We start from the raw sequence: 12,743 nt of genomic DNA on the forward strand, positions 1-12,743 counted from the left end.
TTCCTTGTAAACCTTGTTTTGCGGAAAAAGATTTAAAAATTAATAAAAATAACAGCTCATCCCATCAAAAAGCCACTGCAGCAGCTCGCAGCCATATTAGTTTCTAGGTCAGTTTTACTCTCGGGTCGTCACTCCCTGCCCGATTTTGACACATAGACTTAAGCCGGTACTGAAAAAGTGTATTTAAAGCTACTCATAGTCTTCAGATACTATACTATTTATCTCATCTAGAATAACATATTCATATAATATTACCGAATATTAAATTTATTCAACCCTTATTCAACCTATTCTTCATGATTTAGATTTATTTTTTATCCACAATCTTGTAGATATTAAGAAAGTTTAAACTAAGAACGACATTAAGTCTTCCTCTAAACATTGGAGTAAGTAAAAAATTTACTATGGTTAATTTTCTGATATACAAATATTAACTTTCTTGTACAGAATATCATTGAGCCACTTTAAAAATAATACATGTAAGATTGTTTAAAATTATTTATAATCTTTAACACGAGCTAAACAATAAAACTATAACAACATAAATAAAAATTTGCTTTAAGTAGCCTTTTTATAACTATAATAAGCGAAAGGATTAAGATTGTTAAGCCAGGATCTACGGATGAAAGATACAAGATTGCCAAAGATTTTTCTTCTTGGTCATCTATTTAGGGCTAATTAAAAAGCTTGTTATCTATGAATGGCATGGGAATGCCTTTTTTAGTAAGAATTTAAAAGAAATTAGAACTTCATGGAAGGTGGTGAAGGGTTAGGGTTTGAGGAGCTTGGGGTTGAGATGAGCGGGTGGCTCAAGCCACACAGAGCGTGTGGCTTTGTGTGGCTCAAGAGGCTAGGTATTGTAACGAGTTGCTAGCAGTGGTTGTAGCGGTTTAGCACTAGCTAGATATTTTTTCTTCCTTAAGAAAACAGTAGAATGCTTCCTCCTTAAGAAATGTCTTACGCTCTACTGCAAAGAAATTTGTAAAAGGTTTATTACAGTTGAGATAAACATACAATGAAACATTTAAGGAATTAACAGCAACATTAGGTCAAATGGTTCTTTTTTGGCTGACTCAGCTTCAAAAACAAGAACACTAAGTTTAGATGAAGAACATAGCTTATAAATCAGCTTCTAATTCTAGCAGCACAAAGTCAGTTAAAACACTAAATAAGTCAACGAAAATTCAGTTTTGAATAAGCACATACTCTTGCACTTAAGATAAGCAAGCACATAAGATATCAGTCGGATCGATCAGTCTGAATAAGCCTATTATTATTTTTTCGGCCTTCATCTAAAAAGGAATAAGTTCCATAGACGTACTTCATAACTTCAACACTGTTCAAAAGAACCAATTTTATTTTTGCATGAAAAAAGTATTCTAAGGTTTATAGAAAAAAAAATCAATCTATTTTTGATTTTAAAATAGAAAGTATCCCAGAAACTACGTCGGTGAAATTCAACCTCGTGGAGTTTTTCTTTTAGATTTAAAATCTAGCTGTTTTTGTGCACTTTGACTCATCAAGATCAAGTTTGGGTTTTTTAAATTTACAAGTATCCATAACTCCATTATATTATTCTTGTTCTTTTTTTCCATTTTTGGGCCGGTTGATAGGCTGTATGCATATTTCCCAATAGTTGTATATCAAAAAGCTATTCGTTTTGATCCAGTTTTTTCTTCTTCTTTGAAACCCTAAAGCTCTAATTTTATAAATGCTTCACTTTTCGAATGTCTCTTAAAACCTTTTAATATTGAGAGTTTTTCTTTATTCTTGTCATAACAGAGCTTCTGTACCTCCTTACTCCCCTCCCCCCCCCCAAAAAAAAAAACAATCAGGAAAGTAAAATTATCCTATGGTCTTTTTACTTACATATAGGTATATAATTAAGGTTAATTCTATAAAAAAAAAAACAGTAAACATCTCGACTTAAAAGTTGAACCTCCAAACATTATAAATCAAAAACCGGCAAGTAGGCATACTGAAGAATTATACAGAAGATAAATGAATGCTGGAGACTGAATTAGTGTTCATGAAAGCATCCATTACATTTTACATATAATACATTACATATTATATAATATATGTCTATAAGAAATGTTACATATATATATATATATATATATATATATATATATATATATATATATATATATATATATATATATATATATATATAAAAAAATATATATATATATATATACATATATATATATATATATATATATATATATATATATATATATATATATATATATATATATATATATATATATATATATATATATATATATATATATATATATATATATATATATATATATATATATATATATATATATATATATATATATATATATATATATATATATATATATATATATTATATATAATACATACATATTATATATTATACAAATTACATAATATCTAATATATTACATATATAATATATTAAAAACGAGACTATATTGAAGAAGTTACTGGTTGACAAATTTTGAAACTCCATGCACTTAACACTTAAAATGAGCATCGTTATATTCAATCATATCCTCACTGCCCATTTTGGGTCATTACTCAGTCAAATTGCAAAAATTTTGCCGAACAGAATTTTTGATAGAAGAAGAAAAGATGTTACGAGCAAAACTAACAAAACATCACTCATCAAATCTTATGGGATAAAAAGAGTATGCATTGATGTTTGATATGTTTTCCCAGAAATTTACTTGAAAACAGGATTCCTTTGAACATTTTTGTTATAAATCTCAAAATTTTCGCTTCACAATATTATCTATTGACTAAATTTTGACAAAATAAATTTTTATATAGGAATATCGCCCTACCCAGGAACAGTTATGTCTTCTAGGGAGACCTCTCTGTGACCTGTAAGTGGTAAGTCTAATGGACAGGGAAATTTCTGAAATCTTACAAGAAATTTTCTTAAAATTGAAACCATTTTTGTAATTTTTTTTATAAATTACAAAGTTTTACTATACAAAATTATTCTAGAGCTAAAATTTCAAAGAACATGGTAAAGCCGTTCAAGCACACATTACTAAGGAAAATAACTGTGCAAATTGCAGATGACATGCCTCCTTGATCAAGGAACATTTTAAGTCTTCCTAGAAATGTCACTAAAAAAAAAAAATTTTAATACATATTTTTAAAAAATGCCAAAGGTATATTTTTGTCATTTTCATTTATTTTACAAATAATCTTGCAGGACATAATAACAAATTGAACCGTCAATTCAAAGCAAAAGGGAAACTGATCTTCTCGAAATATAGGTTATATTTTGAAAGAAAGGAAGATTGCATGTCCCGCAAATACTGACCAATTTTTGGGCATTCGAAAAGCCCATTAATTGCATGAAATAATACAAACAAAATTAATATATTGCAATTTTTGCAGACACAATTATTTGACCTTTAAGAGACCTTGGAATAAAAATGGTTAACATTTGATTTCAAAAAAGGATATTTTAGTTGCTAAGATTCAAATATTCAAAATTCCTTCGAGTAGTAAACACCAAAAAATAAAGATATACACTGTTATTTTCCGTTTCATTATTTTTGTTCCATATATTATTTTCAGTTTATACAGTTTCCATTGTAAAAACTATTCTTTAATTTCACTGGTCATATTATTCAAATCATAATAATCCTTAACCATACGCAAGAAGCAAATATTCCTTTTCTAAAATCCTTTTTAAATCCTTTTTTCTTCTTTTAAAATCTTTTTTTCTAAAATCCTTTTATTCATTTTCTAAAATCCATTCCTTTTCTAAAATCATGATTGGTTCATCCTATATGATTTCATAAGCCAATAAAAGAATGAAACATTTTTAGTCACAAGATTTGTTTGAAAGTAGTCTTTCTATTTATCTGTGATTTAACGATTTTAACATTCATAATAAGTATTATAAAACAATATCCCCACAATAAAATAAGACAAATTGGTTGAAAACTGCAAAAAGGATTTCAGTTTAGCACAAATATCAGAATTATAAAAAGAACAACTCTGGATATCTGGCCATTTGCAGAAAATTAAATCTTTTTTCCAGGAAGCCACCTTAGCCTTTCGGAAAGAACTTTTTCCAAAAAGCAATCGGAGGGCAATTTATGCATCCAATCTAACGCTTTTAGAAAAACAAATCTATTGATAATCTACCAGATGAAAATCTAACAAAATCATTCAAAATAGAGGGCATTCAGATAATTTTAGAATAAAACTTACTTCTTATTATTATCATACTTATAGCTGGCACTCATTCCTAGGTAATTTAGGGGGAGGGGGGTGGCTGGTTACACAGAAGACGGGCAATTTACCGTCTTCTATGAGGCCTTAGCTTTGTATTCGCTTTGGGGAAGGGGAAGTTTTAAGTCAATTAGCCTTATGAGTAGATGCGGCAATCACTCCTTGCTTCGTAGTAACGTCCTCAATCAGTACAGATTATGTACAATCATTTCCACTTTAATAATTAACAATTTTATTCTCAAAACTGAAAAAAAAATTAGTTTTACAAGCTTATAGGATTCACCAAATTTAAAATTAAAAAAACTTTTGATTTTCTTAAGAAAATTAGTTGCTCATAAAATCCATTCTAGGTCCAGCTTTTATACAGTTTCGAATGACGAATATGAATACGAGTAAACCTTACTTTTGCAATATCTTTATCTTCAAAAAATAATACTTAAAAAATATAAACTAAATTGAAAAATTAGGGCAGTGGGGACATGGTTTGAAACTAGTAGATGAATAAGAAAATCATCTATCGGAAATCATTTTAGTTGACTCGTCATGAACTATTCGAGATGATGGTCTAACACTTGTAGACGTTGTGGCTCCACTGCTTCCAGTATAAGAAGATGGACGCTTGTAGACAGATCGGCCTAATACTCTTCTGAAACAGGAATAACGAGCAGCAAGCATCTCAAGAATCTGCAAAAGTAATAATTTATTACCCTTCTATTTGATTTAACTGGAAAAGAAATAATAGAATAAAAGGGAAAAAGGTAAGATCCGTCAGACGGTTTTATGAACTAAAGGGTTTAGATATTTCTTTATCCGTGCTTAAGCGGTCATATATGTTTTAACACCATCGAAATCACCCCAAGAAACTTGAACCAATAAATGAAACTACAAAATGTTTAGCTCATTTGGTTCCTATATAGCTAAGTTAGGCTACGTTTTAATCATCTTAATTAATGAAATTTAATTATAAATAACCATGGGCCTTCTAACTGTGAAGAAGGGTTAGGGGTTAGAAATCCTGTACTTTTGCACACCCTTCCTGTTTATCTTCCCCAGATATCTCCAGTTACCCTTTTAGAGGTAGGTCGACTCTGGCTGAGCTTAAAGAGCCCCGCCACTAACCCTCCTTCCAAACCAAATAACTAGTGCCACAAGGACTCAAATCCCCATCTTCACGGACAAAGGATTTCAAGTCTTGCATTATAACCACTTGGCTAGGATGGCTCTAGGCTTATAATAATATAAAGATTGAGATGGCTAGCAAAGGTTCGTGGGGAAAAGATGACCAGCTGACAAACCCTCTTGGGCCAAACTAAAAGAAAGTCACCCCAAAAATGGGTCGGAGTAGGTTGCAAGAAATAATTTAAGGAAATTTCTAACTTTTTTGGAGGGTGTAAAGAGGGAAGATTTAAATAGATTGAGCCGGAGGAAGAGCGTGCATAGCTGTGTTGGCCTCAGGCGGCTTGGTGCTGCAGCAAGTTGTTAGTAGTAGTAATAATATGATTGAGAGTGTCAGTTAGATACACCCAGGCAATAACTAATTTGGAAACTATCAGTGATACTATAGAGCGAGTAGTAGCTGTTTCCCAGGAGAATAGAGATCAGATCAGTCAGTTGTTTTTGGATGACCATAAGAGATTATGTGCCTCTTGTCGTTTTCTTTTTTCTTTGCTTTTTGGCTAAAGGCTTATTGTGACTTTATTTTGTTATATATATTAATCAAAAGGTTTAATTAAAAGGTGATAATATTTAAGCGTAGTTTTATCAAGATATGCTGTTTTGTCTCATGATTCGGGGATCAGTCTAAATATTTCAGGCATAATGTGTATTTTAGATGGAGGGAGATCAATGGGGCTTTGAATTTCAGGGAAATTAGCAAACTGTCTTATCCGGTCCTAAGAAAAGAATATATTCCACGGTTGTTGTTCCTTTTATGCCTGTCTACTTATGCCTCTGTTTTGATGGTTCCAACCCCTTTTGGGGCGTCTATGCCTGTCTGTTCCTTTTATATCTGTGACAAGTTAGCCAATGTATTATAGTAAAAAATAGCGTTAAATCTTCCCTGTCATGTTTCTCTGGTGTTTTAGAATGAAATTGACCATTTTTTTCAAACGATTATATAGTAAATTAAAAATTAAAATATATATACCTTTCTTTTCCAAATGAAAAGGAAGAATATACAAATTGGCATCAAAATATTGACGAGATCTGTGACAAGCCAGTAGTAGGCCTCTCCGCCAATAGCAAAGGATATTGCTTCCATAATCCAAGTCAAACCCATCAAAACTGATAGTTTTACAATCGCCTTGAGCCTAAACACAAACAGAAAATTAAATGATTCACCAAGTGTAATAAACAAGGTTGGCATAGGAGAGGAAAGGGTAGAAATGTCAAAATGTAATTTTTAGAGATGAAAAATCAATTTTGATAGTGTGTCAGGTGGCTCTGGCAATTTCTTCCTGATCTCACTTGCCTACCTTGCACGGGAAAATTGAATTTATAACTGAAAGACAATAAAAGTAATTTTAACATTGACTAGTGACTAGTGGCAACTTTGTGTGGTGGGCACTATCTTGTCTTTTATTCAGACTATGCTTTAAATTTGTGAAAAATTAAAAGTAGTTCCTGGAATTTTTTTTCTCATTTTCTTAAGAATAAACACAGTTTTTTAATACAAGAAGAATTTTATAGTATATTAACTAACTGCTCTAAGTACTTTTAGAATCATAGGCATCATTTCCTAAATCATGCAATTTCCTTTAAAATAGACCCTAGAGAGCAATAATTTTGATGCAAACTTTTATTGCAAAATAAAAGTTTTATTGCAAACTTTTAAATTAATAATTTTGAAGCAAACCGTTTTTGTTTTTATACCGCATTAACGTATATGTGTTTGAGTCCTTCTATGTACTTAGTGCAGTACAATCAATATTTTTTTTTTCGTTGAAGCTAAGCAAATGTCTTTGGGAAAGTAAATAAGTAAGTCTGTTTTGATGGTTAACATAAACAGATTTTTTTTAAACCAATATGTTTTCAGTTAAGTGTAAATGTCAGTATGGCTCTCGAGAGATTTGAAGGGGGTGCAAACTCGATCTTTATTTTGAGGTTAACTTTGTTCTTTTTAAGTTTGAATTTCTTATACGTTTTAATTTAGGGGTGTTTAAGATTTCACTTGTTCATTCATAGTAACTTCTGTTTCTGACAAGTATAGTAATAATCATATTGGTTTTCTTTTTAATTTTTTAAGAGAATTAATTAAAAAAACTTTTTCCACAAAATAAGTTTTTCAAAGAAAAGTAAAGAACTATATCAAACAAAAATGAGCAAAAATAGAATCAAATAATCTACCAAGCGTAGAAATACCACTAATCAGCACCGATAAATAAACGAAACCCAAAACGAACAGAATGTACAGGCAGCGCAATAGCGCTGCGTAAGTAAAGAACGATGTGGGCACAATGTATTATTTATTTTTGGTTCTTGGTCTTAGACCAGGGCACTTTCTACTAAAGGAATTGTGATAGAAACTTCAAAAAGGGCTCATTCGATTGGACGTTGGAGTGGCTTGTGCCTTTTTTAATAGTCGAAAGTGGTTGGAAAGCAACTAAAACACCTCTTACACCCAATATTTCCTGAAACACATCCAATCAAAATTTTGAGATAGCCATTTTATTTGACGTAGTTAAATAATCTGGAAATTATGTTTTTGAAAATGAAACTCCCCCCACAGCCCTTGGTTATTTATTGTATTTTCTGTTCGTTTTGTATTTGATTTGTTTATCGATGCTGATTTGTGGTAATTTCACGCTTGGTAGATTATTTGATTTGATTTTTACTCATTCTTGGCTAAATAGAGTTCTTTACTTTTCTTTGCAAAACTTATTTTGTGGAAAAAGTTTTTTTTAATTAATTACAGTAAATAACCGAGTCAAACTCAAAACGAGCAGAAATTAACATGAGTGGGGCTCAAAAACCCTACGCCTTTCCAAGGCCAGAACATAATTTGCACTTTACTTAAAAAATATAAATGTTTTTACTTTTATAACTTTAATAAATCAAATAATATTAACATTTTGATTACTAAATATCAGTATATGTATATTAACTAACAATGTAGATTCATTTGTATTTTTTTCAGTAAAGTGCAAATTATGTTCTGGCCTATGAAGGCATAGGGGTTTTGAGCTCTACTCATGTTAATTTCTGCTCGTTTTGAGTTTGAATCGGTTATTTATTATAATTTCTGTTCGTTTTGGGTTTCCTTTATTTATCGATGCTGATTTATAGCAGTTCCATGCTTGGTAGATTATTCGATTTTATTTTTGCTCATTTTTGGTTTCATGTAGTTCTTTACTTTTCTTTGAAAAACCAATTTTGTGGAAAAAGTTTTTTTTTAATTAATTTCTGTTCGTTTTGTATTGATAGAGTCTTTTCAGGGAAAAAGAAAATAATTCTTTAATTTTTTTTTTTAAGACTTTATAGTTTGGCCTGCTATTTGTATGCTGGAGAAAAATTTTCAGCAATTTTTAACAACATACACCCTTTTCAAAAATCTGAACACAAATAGTAGTGTTTAATTTAGTTTAATAATTAAAACAAAAAAAAGAGAGAAAAAAATAAGACACTGTATTCACATCGATCTTTACTATAAAAATGTCAAGCCTTCCAATCACTTTCGACTATTAAAAATGGCACCAGCCCTTTCAATTTCCAATCGAATGAGCCCTTTTTGAGTTTCTACAGCAACACTTTCTATAAACATCTTATATGTCCCCAGGGCACAAATTACAACCCTTGCCCTGAGGGCTGTGAGGGGGTTGTCATCCTCAAAGACCTAATTTCCAGAACTTCCAATGAGGTTAAACAAAATGGCTATCACAAAGCTTTGATTGGATGTTTTTGGGGAAATGGTGGGCGTGAGAGGGGCGTTGGTTGCTCTCCAATCACTTTCAACTATTAAAAAATTCAGTAACCCTTTCAATTTCCAATAAAATGAGCATTTTTGAAGTTTCTATGAAAACGCTTTCAATAAAAACCTTATATGCCCCCAGGGTAATCTTGCGACCCTTGCCCTGAGGTCTTGGGGGGGGGGTGTCATCCTCAAAGACCTAATTTCCAGAACTTTCAAACAACGTTAAACAAAATGGTAATCCCAAAACTTTTATTAGATGTGTTTGGGCAAATGGTGGGCGTGATAGGGGCGTTAGTTGCTCTCCAATTACTTTCAACTATTAAAAAAGACACTAGCCCTTTTAATTTACAATCGAATTAGCCTTTTTTGAAGTTTCTACGACAACGCTTTCTATAAAAACCTTCTATGCCACAGGGCATAAGTTACAACCCTCGACCTGAGTGCTGTGGGGGGTTGTCATCCTCAAAGACATAATTTACAGATCTTTTAACTACGTCGAACAAAATGACTATCCTACGGTTATTTATTATAATTTCTGTTCGTTTTGGGTTTTATTTATTTATCGATGCAGATTTTTGGTAGTTTCAAGCTTGGTAGATTATTTGATTTTATTTTTTCTCATTTTTGGTTAAATGGAGTTCTTTACTTTTCTTCGAAAAACCCATTTTGTGGAAAAAGTTTCTTTTTAATTAAATACAGTAAATAACCAATTCAAACTCAAAACGAGCAGAAATTAACATGAGTAGGGCTCAAAACCCCTATGCCTTCCAAAGGCCAGAACATAATTTGCACTTTACTGAAAAAATACAAAGATTTTTACTTTTATAACTTTAATAAATCAAATAATATTAATATTTTGATTAATAAATATCAGCTTATGTATATTAAACTGACAATGTAGATTCATTTGTATTTTTTTTCAGTAAAGTGCAAATTATGTTCTGGCCTTGGGAAGGCATAGGGGTTTTGACTCCTACTCAAGTTAATTTCTACTCGTTTTGAGTTTGACTCGGTTATTTATTGTAATTTTTGTTCATTTTGGGTTTCATTTATTTATCGATGCTGATTTGTGGTACATTTGGTAGATTATTTGATTCTATTTTTGCGCATTTTTAGTTTAATGGAGTTCTTTACTTTTCTTTGAAAAACATTTCGTGGAAATTTTTTTTTTAATTAATTTCTGTTTGTTTTATATTCACATAGTCTTTTCAGGAAAAAGAAAATAATACTTTAAATATTTTAGATTTTTTAAGACTTTATAGTTTTGCCTGCTATTCGTATGCTGGAGAAAAATTTTCAGCAATTTTCAACAACATACACCCTTTTAAAAATCTGGACAAAAATAGTAATGTTTAATTTAGTTTCATACCTCCTCTAGTTGACCTGAAATGGAAAACTTGTTACCATTCGTCAAAAAAATCTGTATACTTGGATACACTTACGCTATTTTGATTTGGTTAAATTTTAAGAGCAGAAGTAGCCCCGACAGTTTGAAAATAATACCCTCAGTCGTTCTTGGGATACTGCTGAGATGCCTTATTGAGAATTAACATTAATACAGTGCATTTGATTTAAGCTTAAGGCAACATTTAGTTTTTTAAACATAATGGGCAAATGGGAGGGTGGGCGTGGGAGGGGGACTAGTTGCCCTCCAATCACTTTTGAATATTAAAAAGGGCACTAGCCCTTTCAATTTACAATCAAATTAGCCCTTTTCGAAGTTCCCACGACAACTCCTTCGATACGAAGTGCCCAGGTCTAAAAAAAAAAAAAAAAAAAATAATAATAATACATTGCATCTACAGCAGTCTTTACTGTAAAAATCTCGAGCCTTCTAATTACTTTTGACTACTAAAAATGGTACTAGCCATTTCAATTTCCACTCACATGACTAGTTTCGAAGTTTTTACGAGAGAGCTTCCTGAAAACACCTTAAATACCTCCAGGGCATAAATTACAACCCTTGCCCTGAGGGTTTGTCATCCCCAAAGACCTAATTTCCAGAACTTTCATTTACGTTAAAAAAAACGCTAGTTGTTAAACGTTAGTTGTTTCCCCATACAGCCCCAAGGGCTGTATGGGGAGTGTCATCCTCTTAGATATAATTTCCGGACCTTTCAACTACTTTGAACAAAATGGCTGTCTCAAAATTTTGATTGGATGTGTTTGGATAAATGGTGGGCGTGGAAGGGGTGTTAGTTGCCTTCCAATGGCTTTCGACTATTAAAAAGGGCACTAGCCATTTCAATTTCCAATTAAATGAGCCCTTTTTGAAGTTACTACGACAACACTTTTTATAAAAAACCTTATATGCCCCACAAGGCATAGCTTGCAACCTTTGCCTTGAGGGATGTGGAGGGGTTGTCATCTTCAAAGACCTAATTTTCAGAAGTTTCAACTACGTTGAACAAAATGGCTATCTCAAAATTTTGATTGGATGTGTTAGGGGAAGTTTTTTAAACAAAACACTGAAATATAATAAAGATATTTCACAAAAACTTACATAAAACTGCATTGCTGTGTTCCTTCATAAAAATTAACTTTGCTTCAACTTAACCATACTATCATATTTGATTCAAATATTTTTATAGTACCTTTTAAACCTTTTTAAAGCTTCATTCGTAAATGAATTCAGAAGAATATCATAAATTAAAGTAAATTATCTAGAGAATCCACACTATGAGACTTATTTTTTCTTCATTCTAGCATCTGGAAAATCCCAAAGTACTTCAAATTATAGGCAGCGCAATCGCGCTGCCTAAGTAGAGAACGATGTTGGCACAATGTATTATTTATTATCATTATTTTTTTTCCTTTAGACCAGGGCACTTCGTATCGAAGCAGTTGTCGTAGAAACTTCGAAAAGGGCTCATTCGATTGGAAATTGGAGTTGCTTGTGCCCTATTTAATAGTCGAAAATGATTGGAAGGCAAATAACACCCCTTCCACGCCCACCGTTTCCTCAAACACATCCAATCAAAATTTTGAGATAGCCATTTTGTTCAACGTAGTTGATTTCTAGATAGAAAATATGTTTTTAAGGAGGACACTCCCCCACAACCCTCAGGGCAAGGGTTGTAAGTTATGCCCTGGGATTTTATAGAAAGCCTTGTCGTATAAACTTCAAAAAGGGCATATTCAATTGGAAATTCAAAGGGCTAGTGCCCTTTTTGATAGTCGAAAGTGATTGGAGGGCAACTAACCCCCTTCTCACGCCCACCCTTTCCCCAAACATATCCAACCAAAATTTTGAGATAGCCATTTGGTTCAACATAGATGAAAGTTCCGTAAATTAGGTCTTTGAGGATGACAACCAGCCCTCTGGGCAAGGGTTGTAACTTATGCCCTGGGGGCATGTAAGGTTTTTATAGAAAGCGTTGTCGTAGAAATTTCAAAAAGGGCTTATTTGATTGGAAAATGAAATGGCTAGTACCCTTTTTAATAGTCGAAACTGATTAGAAAGCAACTAACACCCCTTCCACGCCCACTATTTATCCAATATTATTTGATTTATTAAAGCTATAAAAGTAAAAACATTTATATTTTTTCAGTAAAGTGCAAATTATGTTCTGGCCTTGGG

General features: G+C 31.8%; 1 protein-coding gene across 10 annotated transcripts in view; it reads right to left on the reverse strand.

The window, feature by feature from the left end:
* Window positions 1–4,028: 4,028 nt before the first annotated feature.
* LOC148939665 (G protein-coupled receptor Mth-like) overlaps window positions 4,029–12,743 on the reverse strand; it is a 254,938-nt gene continuing 246,223 nt past the window's right edge. For all 10 annotated transcript variants that reach the window (XM_089107140.1, XM_089107137.1, XM_089107144.1 and 7 more), the window contains 2 exons: window positions 6,401–6,563; window positions 4,029–4,938 (listed from right to left, as the gene is read on the reverse strand). In XM_089107140.1, the coding sequence (XP_088963266.1) occupies window positions 4,765–4,938; window positions 6,401–6,563 (337 nt within the window). In that variant the 3' untranslated portion in view covers window positions 4,029–4,764. The remainder of the gene's footprint in view (window positions 4,939–6,400; window positions 6,564–12,743) is intronic.

This window comes from Artemia sp. Qi Xiang Cuo, chromosome 21 (assembly GCF_049724085.1).
Source record: "Artemia sp. Qi Xiang Cuo chromosome 21, ASM4972408v1, whole genome shotgun sequence".
In the NCBI taxonomy this organism is placed as follows: Eukaryota; Metazoa; Arthropoda; class Branchiopoda; order Anostraca; family Artemiidae; genus Artemia; species Artemia sp. Qi Xiang Cuo.